The following is a 17,314-nucleotide window of genomic DNA, read 5'->3' as shown; positions in this document are numbered from 1 at the left end:
TTCTCTGCATGCCTTTATGACTCACAAAAGTTGATCAGATTGTATGACCCCAAATATGCTTTTAAAATAAGCTCTTGAGTTGTACCAATTTTCATAAATGCTACAATTGTAGTTTTATTTCTCACTGTGGAATTGTTTAGACAAGATATTGCTTTTCCATTTGCAATATCTCTCTCCCAATTTCTGTCCTGAATTAGGGTTATTTCTAACAGATGTTCAGCTGTAGTGAGAATGGCCTTGAGTTGAGTGTCTAAATACAGTGGATTTTACTAGCTCTTTCGGATCTTGTGCCAGTTGATACATTTGACTGACACGCTTGGTGATGCGTGTGCTACCTTGTACGCCCAATGATGCTGATAGGGCTACCGCATCTATACTCAGTGGAAGTAGTCCATCCTTATTGCAAAGATTTCAAAATATAGATAATTGTCATAGAGAAGATTATAGCCACATATACTCTGTCAGAGAGAGGGGGGGAGAAGTTTATGGGACAGGGACTCTCCTGATGGGTTTTTGGAAGGAGGTTAGAGGAACAAACTATAGATAATGTTTTCCTTCCTGGGATACTGCTGCGCTCAGAGGAAGAGATGCCTGCTTGCCCCTCCATCCTCTGTTTCAGCACCATCTATTATTGAGTTTTGCATAATCCTGAGGATTATGGTACTACTCTACGCCTTTCCCCCTCCATTTACTTTCCCTTAATATTCTAGATATATTCAACAATAAAAACCCTGAAAATCCTCAAAGAGACTAAACCTCCTAGAAGAGAATCACTTGTTACTATAAAAAACCCACTGCCATCCGCACCAGCTGCCTGCAACCCAATGCTCTGCTCTGTGGGATGGGGGGGCTTTAGAAGCCATGGGCAACTGCACCAAAACCCTTGGCAAGCGGCTCTCCAAGGTAGGGAGAAAAAGATGGAGGGGTGGGGGGGGCCCTCCCTCATCCTGTTGCATTCCCATTTTTCTGTCTGGTTCCTTGCATGTGGCTGTTTCAGCACGTTTGTCTACTTTTCTTGTTTCACTGTGTCTGTCAATCAATGTCTGGATTTCAGGCCTGAATTCTCTTAGAAAATACGGCAAAATGTCCCAATTTAGTGAGTGTTTGTGGAAAAAACTCTTTGCTTTGCCCTGTCTCAGACTAATGGGGCTTGAGGTATCACCCCAAGATTCTTTAGCTGTAAGTAAAAATTCTCCAAATTGTTGGAATATTTTACAGCAGAATAATTCAGGAGGCTGAAAATGGCCCTTTTCTTTCTCCATGTTTTAATCCTTAGTTTAACAGCCAGATCTATTTCTTGCATCCAGTGAGTGGAGGGAGTGAACAAGTTATAACCCAGGACCAGAAAATATTGGTTCATGGAAATGGGTCCCATTGTTTATGCTCACTCCCACATTCTTGCATTTGCTCAAGGTAGGTCATCTCTATTCTTGATGATTAGGTGAGAAGAACCAGCCTGTATCCCAGTATTTGCGTGCCATTTCTGTACACTGCTTAGACTATCAAATAAAGGAAAGGGTGACATTGAAAACAGAATGGAGGGGAAGAGAGTATTGTGAATTGTTCAGTGAAGGAAACAAAACGTATGTTGAAAAAAAATTTTTAGGTCTAATAGTAGAGAATCTATGTAGCTCAGGGCTGAATTTTTAGATTCTTGAAGTTCTCTTGGTTGTTTTCCTACAGATGTTTCATTACCATGTTAGGTAACATCATCTCTAGGCTTATGTTTCTGCCTGTTGTCCAGAGTCATGTTTATGTAATCGCCAAAGCACTTTAATTGTAACTTTTGAAAATCTTTGATAAAGAGAAGACATTCAACCAAAGCTAAACAAGAACCAAAAAAGAGAAACTGCCAAAAGTTTTTTAAATTTGAAAGCATGAGGGAGATCTGTACCCAAACTCTCATGAACAGGTCAGCCCAGTTTTTATCTCTGTCTATGTTGTTTCAATATAGAATTGCGTAAATATGCATACTATATGATTTCATAATCTCCTTTTTGTCAAATTGAAATATATGGTTTGGTGGACATTTTTGGAAGAGTTTGGAAAATTGAAAGTTGTATGCTTATGTGGCAAAGAATATGTACTCAGAGTTAGGGCATTCATTTACACCACTCATGTTTTAATGCTTTTAAGGAATATTTTACTACATAATTTAAAAATCAGTTTTACTTCTGTTTAACTTTTATATCTGATGCTGGATAGAAAGTATAGATGTTTTAATGCAACACACATGAAGGAGGACATCTGGTTAGGAAAAAAAATAGTTTGCTGAGAGCCCTGTTAAAGATTCATTGCCCTCCTCGCCAAACCACAATTCTTTGAGATTCAATCTAAATCTGTAGGGACAATATGTAGGACAAAATGCAGAGAGATTATTAGGAAAAATGAGCACACCTACTCTAAAGATGTTATTGTTAGGATTATATTTCTGTGCTTGAGGTATTGGTGTATGCATCCCAGCATTATGACATTTTGGAAAGAGTGGAATATGTATTCTAAGTCTCCCTAAAATCCTGTGTATGCATTGAGTAGGTGCCGTGAGTATCATCTATGGCAGAGGTGTCAAACTTGGTAGCCCATAGGCTGGATGTGTTACGTGCTCACCACGTCCATGCCTGGTTTAGTGAAGGGGGGGTCACTATACGTCATGTGACGGTGCCGTGACGGCATGAGTTTGATACCCCTGATTTATGGTATTAGGAAAATACACTTGCTTGTACTCCAGCATGGACCCTGCTGCACTGGTGTTATAAACAACACTTTAGACTCCCATTAAGGATTCACTGAAGGGTTGTGCAGATTGAAATATACTGTACCATCAGCTGGCTGACATCAACTGGCAGATGTTAAGGTATTTCTCAGCTGGTAATATTTCTCTGTCATTCCTTGTTTTTCTTTTGTATTCTTGTCCTTTTTTTCCCTTTCTTTCTGTCTGTTCTTTCCTTTCCATTACATTCTTTCCTTTCCTAAAATTTCCCAAGAGTCAGGAATCTTAAACCCTCGGGCATGATAGGATAGGGACTTTAATCAAACATACCTAATTGCAGGCTATTGGGAAGGAGAATAAGCAACCTTCAGAAGCTCTTGACTCCCCAACCTCTTCTAACAGCAAGCTGGATGAAATAGTCGATGGCAAACAGTATCCATCTTTGCAGAATTACTCAATGCTGCATGGCTTGGTGGGGCCAGCCTGCATCTTCTTGCGTCAGAGCATCGCCATCTCATTGAGCGTACGTACTCTGCTTCTCCTGTAGCTGCCACCATATCTCCACTTTCCGCAATGACCCTCTGCCCTGCTGGTATGATTCTTACCCTCTGTGGAGTTCCCCCACTGCTCCATTATGAATTAGCTCAACCTTCAGAGTTTTCTTGCTCCCTTGGAAATCCCACTTAGCACCTTTTTCTGCATGCAAATTATAAACCCCTGAATATATAAAAGCATCCTTCATTGCCCCTATGTCAAAAGCTCGGAAACTGGAGAGATTAATTAATAATTAATGAGGCTATATTGATATGCAGCTGTTTCATGCACATTGTGTTACTGCATGCCTGACAATTCCATAATATTTACTCCATGCCATAAAAGAGGAAAGTGAGGTTACTGGGGTTAGATGCTAAAGCAGTGTTTCTCAACCTTGGCAACTTGAAGATGTCTGGACTTCAAGTCCCAGAATCATTCACTGGCTGGGGAATTCTGGGAGTTGAAGTCCAGACATCTTCAAGTTGCCAAGGTTGAGAAACACTGTGCTAAAGGCTACTTGCTAATTCATGGCAAAAACAATCTCCCATTTTGAGACTCCACAATGAGCAGATCAATCTTTTAATAGCAGCTTTGGGGCTATCCTCCAACTAGATGAACCCTTTTAACATATTACCATACTTTACCTGCTCAATGTCAGTGTCCACAAAACACCCATTTTTAAAAGGAACTACAACCCATGACCAATTGGGTTATCCTTCTTTCCACTTATAATATAGGCTGGCATTCTTTCTCTCCCCCCACCTCAGGATTCCCAGAAGAACCCTGGGAAAATGTTCTCCTTCACCTTGGCTAACCCACGTATTATCTGCCACTTTGCTAGGAGGAATGGGAAAAAAGACTGTCCTGAACTGTGATGTAATTTGCACCTGTGCTCCTCATCCTGGTGTGTCCCCAAGGGCTCCTCACTCTACGTTGACCAATAGCACCCCCCACTGCCAGCCCTTCTTCACCAGCAGACATCTGATTCGCTCCTCATTCTTCCTTCACCACCCACTAAGAAATTAAAATTTCAGCCTTGTTTCCAAAGCATCCAATTACCAATCTCCTGTCAGGCTTTGCTGCCAATTGGATGCAAAGGGTATGTCCCTCTCATTTTTCCTTGCATCCTATGGCTTTCAGGAATGTGTAGTTGGAAATAACAATCACAATGACTGTGGCAATCAGCAGCAACACTACAGTGGCAACCGCTTTGCTAATACAGCTGGTGAAAGATCCTTGAAATTTCAATTACGTCAGAATAATGGATCCTGGATTCTGCATGCATTCTTTAAATTAGCCCATCTCAGGTACCTTAACTCAAAGCGTGTTGCAAAATGTCCTCCTCCTGATTCACTGTTTTGCCCAACTGAAGGTTACAAACAGATGGGGGAATCAGACATCAAAGGCCTTCAAATAAGCATCAGTTGCAAACTGTTTCTTTTTTTGTCTTTTTACTGGCTTCTATTCTTGTTCTCTCCTTAGGACCGAAAGCTGCGAACAGAAGAAATTGAAGGTAAAATGAAAAATACGGTACTTTCTCATAATTATTTTTTAGGTCTTTTCAAGCTCGGCTAGGCTGCACTCTGCTCTGAAATCTAGGGCCCTGCAGGCAGCTGAGAAGGTTCTTCAAAGACATATCCAGAAACAGGAGATAAGCTGGTAGCTGTGGGCAGCCTAGGGCTTGACACTAGTGATGCTCCCCTTTTGATTTTGATATGCTCCCCCCTGCTTTGAAAAACAGTTCTTAATCCTTGACTGAATTCATTCCATAGTGTTATTTAAGGTATTTTTATCTTCCTCTCAATCTACCTCTCACCTCCAAAGGAGTCTCAGAACAGCCCACAACAGTTCCTGCAGAACTGAAGCTGAAGGGCAAAAAAAAAAAAGCTTACCAGATAATGCCAGGCCTCCTTCATCCTTCTTCTCTCACTGCTATTAGAAGGATGTGGTGGAGGACATAGGAATCACCATCCTGTATGGTAGTGCATTTTTGCCATTTTGCTGTGAAAATGTTTCACAGTTCTAATTTTGTATAATTTTATCATTTTGCCTGGGTTCATGAGCTTTTTTTTTTTTATACTGAGATTACTTTTAATGGGAAGCAGATTAAATCAATGGTACAGGTAATATAAATAACAAATATTCCTCAATAAATGTGGAGTGCAAAATCAAACACTATTTTGTTGCTATAATGGAGGAGGTGTTACCCTTTAATGAATGCTAATAAATTAATGATAATTTGGAAATTTTTTCTCTGGTATGAGGACCTTTCTCCCAGCTTCAGTCTTGTTTAGCTTTTTAAGAATTAAGTCATTGAAAGATCATGGTTATGGGTAGAAATGTTCACTGTGTATTTCACACCTGAAGTAACACACATTGCTGTCTAAAGGGAGTCTTGTAAGACCTAGAATCTAAATCTTCATTAGTCAACCTGCCTGCTAAGAAGGGGAGTGCTGCTAAATGAGAATTTATTGTGCAGCTACACTCTCTTGTTTATAAAACTTTGTGAGACCAACTGACATTCGCAATTCTCCCACTTTTCCCATCGTTTTCTTCTCCTGCAGAACTTCAGTTAAAGATGGCAATGTTGAAATAATAGCACAATTTTTAAAGATGAGGAAAGGAAAATACATCAAAGTGGGAAAAACAGTCCCAGGGAAGATCAGTTTTTTCCCCTTTCTAAAATGCTTATACTTTTTATTTAACAAAATAAAACTAGTGGAAATCTTTTTAAAATAAAAAAAGTTTGCTTTTCTATCATGAATCTGGACTCTGGAGGATGTGTAGGCTATCCATTATAATAAGACTTGTAATGATTCAGTTGCAATGGTGATGGCTGCATTGCTGAAAGATCTGTAAGACCAAGATAAGGACAGATTGTTGTGAAGAAAATTATCTACGTGGTTGCTAAGAATAAGAGTTCACCGACTTAATTGTTTCTAGTCAAAATCAAGAATTATTGTTTAGTAAAATATCATCGGCAGAGAACCAGTTGCTAAATTTTTTCAATCCCACCCCTGCTTGCAAGTCTGAAGGCACTTGGCCCCTCATGGGCCTTTTATTACCAGAGAACTAGGGAGGGTCCCATTTGAGATGCTTTCTCCACCTCTGTCTTTCCTTTAGATTTAGTTCTCTCTTATCAGACTGTTGTCAAGGCTGCAATTCTTCCTTCTGTCTCCAAGGTTTTTCACAGCCCATTACATTAGAAATAAGATAAAAATACAGAGTTATTGAAAATACACATTTTAGTTTAAAAGGAACTCTCACTGAAAGAACTAAACAATAATATGAAGGGCTACATTTTGTCCCTGGTATATGGGCTGGCAGGCAGGCTGCAACCGTGGACCAGAAGGTGGGGATAGGGGTTCACCTGCCTATCAGTTGTAATTTGTTATAACAACTTCTATCTTTTCAGAGCTCAAGGAGGCTTTTCGGGAATTTGACAAAGATCGTGATGGCTACATCAGTTATAAGGACTTGGGAGAATGTATGCGAACCATGGGCTACATGCCTACTGAAATGGAACTCATAGAATTATCTCAACAAATCAGTAGGTACCTTCTTCTATAAGTAAACCTAATGCCTAAGGAATACTACGCAATAAGGGGTGTCACATTGAGAAATGTCTTCAAATTATGAAGGAATAATAGTTATAGTCAAATAAAAGATTAATAATGATAATAATGTATACATATATATATATATATATATATATATAAGATTGATAATATGAGATTTTATATAAATTGTAGGACTATGGAGAGGATGCACAAAAGTTTTGTAACCAACCGACACGCTGGATGTAACTGGAAGATGTTTTTATATTTTATGTTTTGTTTGTGTAAGTTTGTCTTTAAAAAATAAAAATTATTTAAAAAAAATAAAATAGAAAGAAATCTCTTCCAGTTACATTTAATATAGATCCTGGGCTTTTCCTCACCCTGCCTCTTTATTTTGAGTGCTGGAATTATAAACAGCAATACCTTTTGGCTGCCTCTCATTCTTGAATTGCTTTTACAGCACAGATGTTAAAACTGACATTCATCTCTTGATCCCTCCCAATCTTTCATCCACCTTGTTATGAAGAGCATCCTTAAAATTATCTGCTACCTTGACTAGGAATAACTTAGGCTGACAAGTATTAATGGAGGTATTAATGGAGAGAAAACCAGAACAGCACAAACATGACAGCCAGTGTGGTCTAGCAATTAAAATGCTGGCCTGGCACCGTAGAGACTCACTTTCAAGATCTTCCTTAGTCAAGAATTACTCAGATTGATGTTGAGCCAATCACTGTCTCTCAGACCAATCTACTTCAAAGGATTTTCAGGGTGGAGAAAAATGACAGATGGGCACAATATGTACAGATCTGTAAGCAACTAGATGAAAGATAGCATATAAATTAAACAAATCAATAGAACCCCGCATCTTAAATCTTTGCTAGCATTGTGAACTGTACCTAGAAACCCATGGTAAGAAATGCAAAGTCTCCAAAATAGATGTCATATTATCCTGTCAATGACCACCAGTTAGCAAGCAATGTACCTGCATGTTGAACTAACTGCAGCTTTCAGGTGGTCTTTAATGGTAACCCCATATAAACCATGTTGCAGAAGTCCAGTTAAGTGGAATAAGTAAGGGTATATGAGTCATTGTAGAAAATCCATGAAACCTTTCGGGTTCTTTTTTCTCACCTCCACAGAGCATTACTGTTTTGTTTTGTTAGTGCTTAGACCAAGGTCACTTTTAAACCAGTACCATTTTCTTTCCCAAATCCCTCAAAAACTCTTTGAAGTCAATCCCCAATCATTTCCCCTTCTGCCAGCATTGAAATGCAGAGAATGGCAGAGAATGCCATGAACTGATCAGTTTTTCCTCAGGATGACCAGTAAGGAAAAGCCAAACAAACAAACAAGTAAAATTCAAACTGCTGAAGTTCCTGGAATGAAATCTTCTCTCTCACACACACATTCCACTCAAATGAGAAATAGCTAGCACTTCCGGAGTGCTCACCTATCTGTTGAAAATGCAACCAAAAACATGGAACATACTAACATATGTGGTGGATATGCACATCTGCAAAAAAATATTGGAAAAAAAATAAAAGATTGGCTAGAGGAGATTACTACACACCAAATTGCACTAAAACCTGAATTATTTTTGTTAAGAATTATAAAAGGAAATTATGAAAAAAAATATTAGATACTTAATTCTACACATAATTACGGCAGCGAGAATTACATTAGCACAAAACTGGAAAAATAATTATACACCAACAGAAGAGAATGTAATTAAAAAAAATATTGGAATGTGCAGAGATGGATAGGCTCATGAAAGAACTAAAAGAGAAAGAAGAATCTGGATATTACTCCATATGGGATTTATGATATAATTGGCTAGAGGAAAGGGGGGGAGCGGGAAAGCCAAAAAGAAAGGAAGAAAAATCAACAAATTAATAAACAACTACAAAACCGGAAAATGATTAAAAGATAGAAATATGAGATAGATTGTAGCAAATAAATATTATACAAAACGATTCAAATGTAGTAAAGGCTGTTATACATAGAATATATAGAATATTACATATAGAATGAAAAAAATGTATGAAATAATATAAATGTGCATATATATAAAGTTATAGTTATATAAGATTTATTTGTATAGATAAAAGAATCACAACAGATATGTAAAAAATGTAATGTGGTGCAAAGATGTGAAGTTTGTACAAACAAAATAAAAAGTTAAAAAAAATAGTGGAACCAACTGTTGATGAAGAAATATCTGGGTCTTTTCCTAGTCATATGTATGCCATATGTATGATACTGTTGCTTCAGACTATAGGAAAAGCACAGAAAGTATCAGAGCATCACATGCTCTTCAACAGAGCTGGCTTTAAAGATTCAGTTCAAGAAAGGAAATGTCTTTGATGTCATTATGGTCATAAAATAATATTCAACTTGCTTTATTACTATTGAATGTTAAAATAAAATTCCAATAATAAAAAAGAGAGAAATAGCTAGCACCCCCATTTCCCCATCCATGTGTTCAGTTTGAATTGTATGAATAGTCTGAATGTTGTTGTTTAAACAATCTGAACAGTTGCTAGAAAACGAGCCACTCTGGTCTCTACGGCTTCTGTCAGGGGTGTCGACGGGTATGTGGGTGCCTTTGTGTGTCTCAAAAAAGTCTAGATGGCAGCCGCTGCTATGTAATCAAAATCTCACCCTGTGGAGACCCCTGGATTTTTCTGAAAAGATTGTGAACTGTGAGGCTGCAAGGGCAGCAAGTTAGCTATTTTGCAGCAAACTAAGGCACTTTTCCTAATGGGCTCGAACCATGGTGGTTGGTTGCTGTGCTAAAATGGGTGAATTCAGCCAAGATCGATCCATCTTGTTTTGACTTTTTCAAGACCATTTCAAGTATTCCCAGGAGTCCCGTAATCCAGGCAAAGCAAGTAGATGTGAAATGAAGAATAACGCTTTTTCGCTTCTTTTCTGCAGGGACAAGCAGACTGCAAAGCTCCAGGGGGCTATTTAGATTTTTCTCCCCCACCTTTTTTTCTCAGTGATTGCCTTGAAACAAAAGATCCTTAGAGGATACCTGTTAAACGGAGGTGGGAGGTTTGCCTTGAATTCAAGAGAAGGGGTGAGGCAAGAATTTCCATCAATGAAGAAAAGAACCATGCACAAACAGATCGTTTCAAAGCATTGGAAACAGTAATACTACCCTTGCTGTAGTTGCAGCTGAGCTGAAAATACTGGCTGAACTCATTGAAAATAGACAATGGAATGGGATGGCAGGGGCCAAAACCATTTTCAAATGAGGATAGAAGCCTCACATTAAAGATGTCCTGAATGTGCAAACGGTTATTCTAAGGAAAAACTACTGACTGAATAGACTTTCTAACAGGGTTCAAATTTTGATTATTTAGAAAGCACCTGAGGGCAAGACAAGAAGCAGTGGATGGAAACTAATCAAGGAGAGAAGCAACCTAGAACTAAGAAGAAAATTCCTGAGAGTTACAACAATTAGTGGAACAACTTGCTTCCAGAAATTGTGAATGCTCCAACACTGGAAGTTTTTAAATAGCGATTGGACAACCATTTGCCTGAAATGGTATAGGGTTTCCTGCTTGAGCAGAGAATTGGACTAGAAAACCTGCAGGGTTCCTATTATAGATTGGTAACAGTCACTTTACTCCTGTATATTTTAAATAAATATACAGAATCCACATAAAAGGGAATTCTGTTGGAGGATATATTTAGAAAAGTGAAATTCAGTTTCTCCCACTATGAGATGGCCTTGGCTCATGATATAAAACATTTAACTTTGTGTTGCCCTGTTTCTTCTCAACATGCCTTTATATGTCTACAGCTGGAGGAAAAGTGGATTTTGATGACTTTGTGGAACTGATGGGCCCTAAGCTGTTGGCGGAGACAGCAGACATGATTGGGGTTAAAGAGCTGCGGGATGCTTTCAGAGAGGTGAGCTACAGTTATAAGGATGAGAGGTAGTAGTATTATATGCATGCCCACTATCTTCCCATAATACATTATGGGTGAATATGTTAATAATGATTTACTGAATAAACCACATTTGGCTAGTTTCAGACATAGACTGTTGCTTACAAAACAATTCTGGATGAATTAACACATTAAGCCATAAATAATCAAATCACACTGAATCATGGAGTGGGAAAACCATATGTGACAAATTGCATGATCACATACGGTGAGCAAACAGTGGCTGGTTAACTATATATTGTAGATGTTTAATTTTGATTAAATTGTTGCTGCCTTGATTATTTCCCCCCATTATAATGAATATTCACAATTTTAAGTTAGGCAGTGTCAACAACCATCAAATGATTTAAATAATTGGTATGCGTACTTTCAAGATCAATGTTTCATCAACCTAAAAAAAAAAAAGAATCAAGTCAAAAAGTGAGAAACTGACACCAGAAATTGTGTCCTGGATGTTTCATTTTAGGTTCAGCATCGAAGTGAAGAGTGAATGATTTAGTCATTGCTAGATGTGCCAAATAATACCAAGGACTCTGAAGATTATTCTCATTCCTAAAAACAGAGGCCCCTATTACTCATATTTTCCTCCAGCTTTACATAAATACAGAGGTTCCACAAGCAGAAGTAAAAAAGAAATACCCCCGTTATTCCTTAAGGATATATGAGATTATTCTTACTATTTAAAAAAAAACATCTAAGGCTAACTTGTAAAGGAAACAAATCTTCATTGTTTAAATTAAATTTCTCTTACTATGTAAAGCATCTTTGAGTAACTCTCTTACACTTGATATACATAGATTCTAATGTGATATTTAGGCAAGAAATAGCTTTATGATTATATTTTAGCTTTTTGACATGTTATTGCATAAGAAACCTTCAACCCACCAGGTTTTTCTCTGCAGAACTCTGAGGAAAATTCAGGGGTATTGTTTTTCTTCAATTTTTCATCCTTGACTAAGAAGCATATCCTCCATATTTTTAACTGCTATTTATTTTTGACATTCTTCTAGGTCATGCTAAGGCCCTACCTTTAAACTTTCCCCTGTTCCTTAGGTAAAACTGATATAAGGGCATATTCTTTATGTATTAAAAGAATTCTTAGTAAAACCAACAAAGCATTGCAGAAAACCAATAGAGAAACTAATCAAATACTTGTGAAATTAAGAAGAATCCTCCTTAGTATTCTCTGTTTTACTGGAATCATATAGGAAATAATGAAATGCTGGACTCCAAGGATGTTGTATATTTGGGGTTTCATCAAAAACAAGTCATGAGTCTGCAGGCAGAAAAAATATTTAGTGTAGTAACTGGGAGACTATGGTGCCATTTTGAACTGGGAAAGCAAAATTACAAGTGGTTATTTTCAGCCATTAAGAATCATCCTCTTGCAACATGCAGAAACCTACAAATGTTTATTTCACATATACTGCAGCTGTCAAGCTTTTGCTTGAATACATCTAGCAAACAAAAATTCACCATCTCACAGAATGATTGAAGTGTCAACGTGCTCTTCTTGTTAACAAACTGGGTAGGGTTTCCCTTCCTGTAATTTAAATGCATTCTTCCATGTCTATGACTTTGGGATGAGAGAAAAATAGTTTTTGTGCACATTAACGTATTTTAGGAATTTAAAGTGTGTTATCATTGTTTGTTTTCAAGACTAACATTCACAGTTCTTTCAATCTCTTTTTATAGATTGAGTTTCTAATCCCCAATCATCCTCATGGCCCTGTTCTGAGCCTATTCCAAATTCTCTGAATCCTTCTTAAGTAATACTTCTTATCTGCAGCAGCTACCATAGATGTAATGAATGCTTTTTCAGGCATGATTTTGGTTTTGAATCTGCAAAATTCACATGAGTATACATTGTAATGTTGTTATGTGCGGCTGCTTGAAATGTCTGCTGTATGCAAGCCCATTTGGATGGGCAGGATGCATATGTAAGGATGTATTGTATTATATTGCATTACATTGCACTGTATCTACTATTTGTTTACTGACTTAACTTATTTATATCCTGCCTTTATTATTTTTACAAATAACTCAAGGTGGCTGACATATCCAACACACCTCTTCTTCCTGTTTTCCCCACAACCACCACCTGTGAGATGGATTGGACTGAGAGTGACTGGTCCAAAGTCTGTACACAGCTGGCTTTGATGACTAAGGCGGACTTCAACTCATGTTTCCCTTTCTGATCTGGTGCCCTAACCACTAGACCAATTGCCATTGTTCATTAATCAGCTAAGAACAGAAAACAATACTGGGTTCAAATGAGACTGGAAAAGTATGAGAGGTAACTAAATGAACAGTGAAATAAGGTGTTTGTGTATTTTCTCCTTCCAGTTTGATACAAATGGTGATGGGCAGATCAGCATAGCTGAACTACGGGAAGCAATGCATAAACTCCTAGGGCAACAGTTGAACTACCAAGAGATGGATGAGATTCTCCAGGATGTTGATTTGAATGGGGATGGCCTTGTGGACTTCGAAGGTATGACAGGGAAAGTCCTTTGGGATGAAAATTTGTATTTTACAAATAGGGTAGGATGCCTGAACTGAAGCCGAGAAACTATTTGGAACTTGATATTGGGAAGGAATATATTGAACAGGCTGGCAGAAAAATATTGGGATTTACCAATTTCTGTTTAATACAGTCAAAAAGGGACAGTTTGAAACCTATGATTTTTATTTTATTTCAAAGCACAAACACTAACCAGAATACCTATATATTATAAGCCTAGCATGGCATAATTTTAAACTCAACTACTATAGAACATTTTATCTTTTCCTATTGGCAGGCATATTTCAATTGGAGAAGATAAACATGTGAACTCAATGATTGACTCTAAATCTTTTTTTTTATTGAAAATTTTAGAAAAAAAACTTTTACAAATGTTTACCACCCCCCCTGCTCTCCCCCCCGAACCCCCCCCAACCTTCCCCCCCCCCCCGACTTCCCAGAACCAATACAGGGTATAAATCTTTAACAAAGATATTCTAAAAAGAAACTTAGTATCATCTTTCATTTGAGCTTTAACTCCTCTTTTATTGACTCTAAATTTTTACTCTGTGAAGATTTTTAAGTTAGTGAAAAATGGCAAAATCATGTTTTGCTCATGAAGCTCTCTTGCCTCTTGAAATGTATTTATCTTTCTTTCATTCTTTTTTTTAAGGGAGGGTGTCCATTGATGCATATACATCTGTTTCTTGGTCAAACTAGTGTGTGATGAAATACTGTAATATTAGAAAAATGAGGTGATTTTTTACAAAATGAGTATCTATAGCTAACTAATACATTCCTACTTCTCAGAAATGTTTTTTTTTTTAAAAAAAATTCTTTCTTCTCTCCTAATGTGCTGACATCCTGGCTCTTCTCCATATAGAGTTTGTACGGATGATGTCTCGCTGAGAAAAGCAAGCAGCAATGTAAGAATAAAGTGCCTTGAGAAGGACAACTGCCATATATTCCAGCTTCAGTCAACTCTGCCAGTGCGAGAGAAGGCAGCAAAGAATTTCCCGCATATCCTGTTTTCCACCTGGAACCAAGCAGCTGTTCCTAACATCCAGAGAGTTCAGCCAGCTTCAGCAACTTTAAAGATGTTGTGGACATTAACCAGAGGAATACCAGATTTCTGTATTAAACATGGCCATGAACATTAACTCCAACTTCTCATAGATTTCAGATGTCATCATATCTTGTTAACTGTTTGCTGTAACACTGAACTTCTATTTTGTTCATTCCAAGCAGGCTTAACCAACAAATCTCCCTAATTGTTCTTTGTGCATTTGTGAAAATATTCCAAATACCTCTGTTCTACTATAAGAAGGGCTGTTTCTCTTTATTTGTTCTTCCTCTAACAGCTGTTTTCTGTTTCAAAATATATTTTGCTTTCCACTGTGGCATAAATAATATTTCCTCATTTCTGATAGGCCATATGTCATAAACTCTTATAAATGAAAGCAAAATATACATGTCCCATGATTACAATGCGAAATCGAATTGGTCGGTCACCAGAACCAGAGATTTACTAACTGGAGTAAAGAGTAAATCTCTGATCCCATTGACCGACCCAAATTCAATTTTGTACCATAAACTCTTCTTCCTAAACAGGATAGAAATGCAGAGGTTGACTTATGGCCCCAAATAGAATTATTAGGACCTAGATAGGCAGCTGGTTACTCTTAATTCAGTTTTAATGTCTGAATAAAAGTGATGATACAAAAATGTTAAGTCCACAGGAAGTAGCAGCTGTGATCCAGAGGTATATCTATTTTGATGGAGTTGGAATGCTAAAGGATATAACTACAGTACTGCTTCTTTCGTCTAATTCCAGGACATATGTCTTCCACGCACTCCATGAAAACATATGCTTTGTAAATTGCCCTCTACCATGCCAGAGTACAAAATACAAAACAATGGATAAGTCACAGGAGGACCAATTCTGATTGAATGTTAGAAAAAATACGCTAACTGTAAGAACAGATTAATAACCCAGAGGAAGGTAGACTCCCTTTCATTGGTTGTGCTCCAGGAAAGACAATGATTTGTATGAGATGCTTTAACTTGGATTCCTGCATGGAGGAAACTCAATGACTAAATGTCTCCTTCCAGCCTATGATAAAAATACATTAATCTATTTTATTAGTAATTTTGTATTATATTGGTAATTTTTAGTATTCTGGAGAACCCTAGAAACTCTTGGAAGCTTGCTAGAACTCCCATACAAAAAAAATGTTGAACTAGCTTTCCTATTGTGTCTTTGAAAATGTACAGCCTAAGGGGAATGTAGAATGAGCTTTAAGATGCGCTCAGACACCAGAACCCAGCATGATGTCCTAAATAAGTGCGCACCGAAATGTTTCACAATTTCAGAATGATTTCACAGCAGACAAATAAAAGTCTATCAAGATAGGGATTCCAGAGAAATCCAAATTAAAGCATTCCCAAAAGATGTATAGTCCTTTTCTGAATACATTGAGCAAAGAAAAGTAACTGCATTATCAAACTGTTCTTCCTGCTACTATTTTTATAACTATCAGAATCTCCCTCCTGTAACTTAAATTCATTTTCAATAACAATAGAAAACAGGGCTTGAATTTTTATATATGTACCATTTTTTATTTGATTATAAACTGAACAGTGTGAAATCTAATTTTATTTCCCACTGGTTCTGTGGGCATGGTTTGGTGGGGGTGTCATGTGACTGGGTGGGCGTGACCAACTTTTTTTCACTTTTTAAAGCATTTTTTCCCCTGCCAGGGGAACTGGCAAAGAAAAAATGCTTTAAAAAGCAGAAAAAGCTTCCGGCTCACAGTTGTGTGGCTCACAGCTGAGCCACGCAATCCTTGGAAGTTTTTTTTTTTACTACTGGTTTGCAGAACCAAGGACAATCATCCCTACCGGTTCGGCCAAACTGGGAAGATTTCACCCCTGAAACTGAATATGAACTAGCAATATATTTGAAGAGTTTGTCATGTTGTCTCTCACCTTTTATTCTGAAAGCTAAGCATCCTTGTTCTTTCAATTCCTGTTCTTCAGATGTCATTTCTGGCCTTTCTCTGCTGGTTTTCTTTGAACATGTTTCAGTTTATCTGAAACTTTCAGGGGAAATGCAGACAAGGGGAACAATTTCTTCCTATTACCTATAATAATTTGGTTATACATTTGCCTTTTTATAACCAGATGAACTGCAGGTTCATGTTCAGCTTCTAATCAACTGTTCCAAAAACTGCTGAACAAGTTTTATAAACAAGCCAATAATTTTCTGTTCTATAATTGCATATTTTGCCTTTGAAGTGAAGAATTTTGGCATTTGTCTCTGTTAAATTTCCTTCATTCTCAGCCCATTTCTCTAATCTGACAAGTTTGTTCGGAATTTTATTTTCTTTGGCATTATCCTTTCCAGCCTTGTGTCATCGGCTAATTTAATAAGCATTTATTCAGCCTACATATGCAAGTTACTAATAAAACAGTACTTATTTTACAACTTTTATTAATGCAAGTTGTTAATAAAAATACTGAGACCCAGGGCCACACACCTTATTCCTGCCCCCTCAATACCTCACCTAGTTTGATGAAGAACCTTTGATAAACACTTTCTGAGTACAATTTTCAGGTAGTTATAAATCTATTTGTTATGCTATTACTCCACATTTCTTCTAGCTTGCTAATTAGAATGTTGTTCAGTGCTTTTATTGAATGCTTTGCTGAAATAATACTATGTCTACAGTATTTCCATGATAAATTAAAGAAGTTAATTGATCAGAGTTAAAGTTAGTCTGTAAGATTTCTTTTGGTAAATCCAAAGAGTAATTTTTATGTTTGCAGATAAAGCTTTTTATGATCTGCTCTAGAATCAATATAGCTCTGACTGGTCTATGATTCCTAGGTTTCTCCTTTTTCTCTTTTTTTCTGATTGTGTTTCTTTCAATATCATTAGACATACAAGTGAATGGCTGAAGTCTTAAGGAAAGAGTAATGAATAACATAGCCATTTTAAAATTTCTCATTATGCATGATTCCCAGTTACAGAAATTAAACTTT

General features: G+C 37.2%; 1 protein-coding gene across 1 annotated transcript; it reads left to right on the top strand.

Moving 5' to 3' along the window:
* Positions 1–861: 861 nt before the first annotated feature.
* On the top strand, positions 862–14,395 carry CABP2 (calcium binding protein 2). Its single transcript, XM_032231104.1, has 7 exons — positions 862–903; positions 3,063–3,233; positions 4,727–4,757; positions 6,660–6,794; positions 10,619–10,728; positions 13,114–13,261; positions 14,154–14,395. The coding sequence occupies exons 1-7, from the start codon at positions 862–864 to the stop codon at positions 14,177–14,179; spliced, it is 663 nt and encodes a 220-aa protein (XP_032086995.1). The 3' UTR covers positions 14,180–14,395.
* The last annotated feature ends 2,919 nt before the right edge of the window (positions 14,396–17,314 follow it).

Source organism: Thamnophis elegans, chromosome 1 (genome assembly GCF_009769535.1).
Source record: "Thamnophis elegans isolate rThaEle1 chromosome 1, rThaEle1.pri, whole genome shotgun sequence".
Lineage (NCBI taxonomy): Eukaryota > Metazoa > Chordata > Lepidosauria > Squamata > Colubridae > Thamnophis > Thamnophis elegans.
The sequence above is the reverse complement of the archived record's forward strand: the minus strand, read 5'-3'. Positions and strand labels throughout refer to the sequence as shown.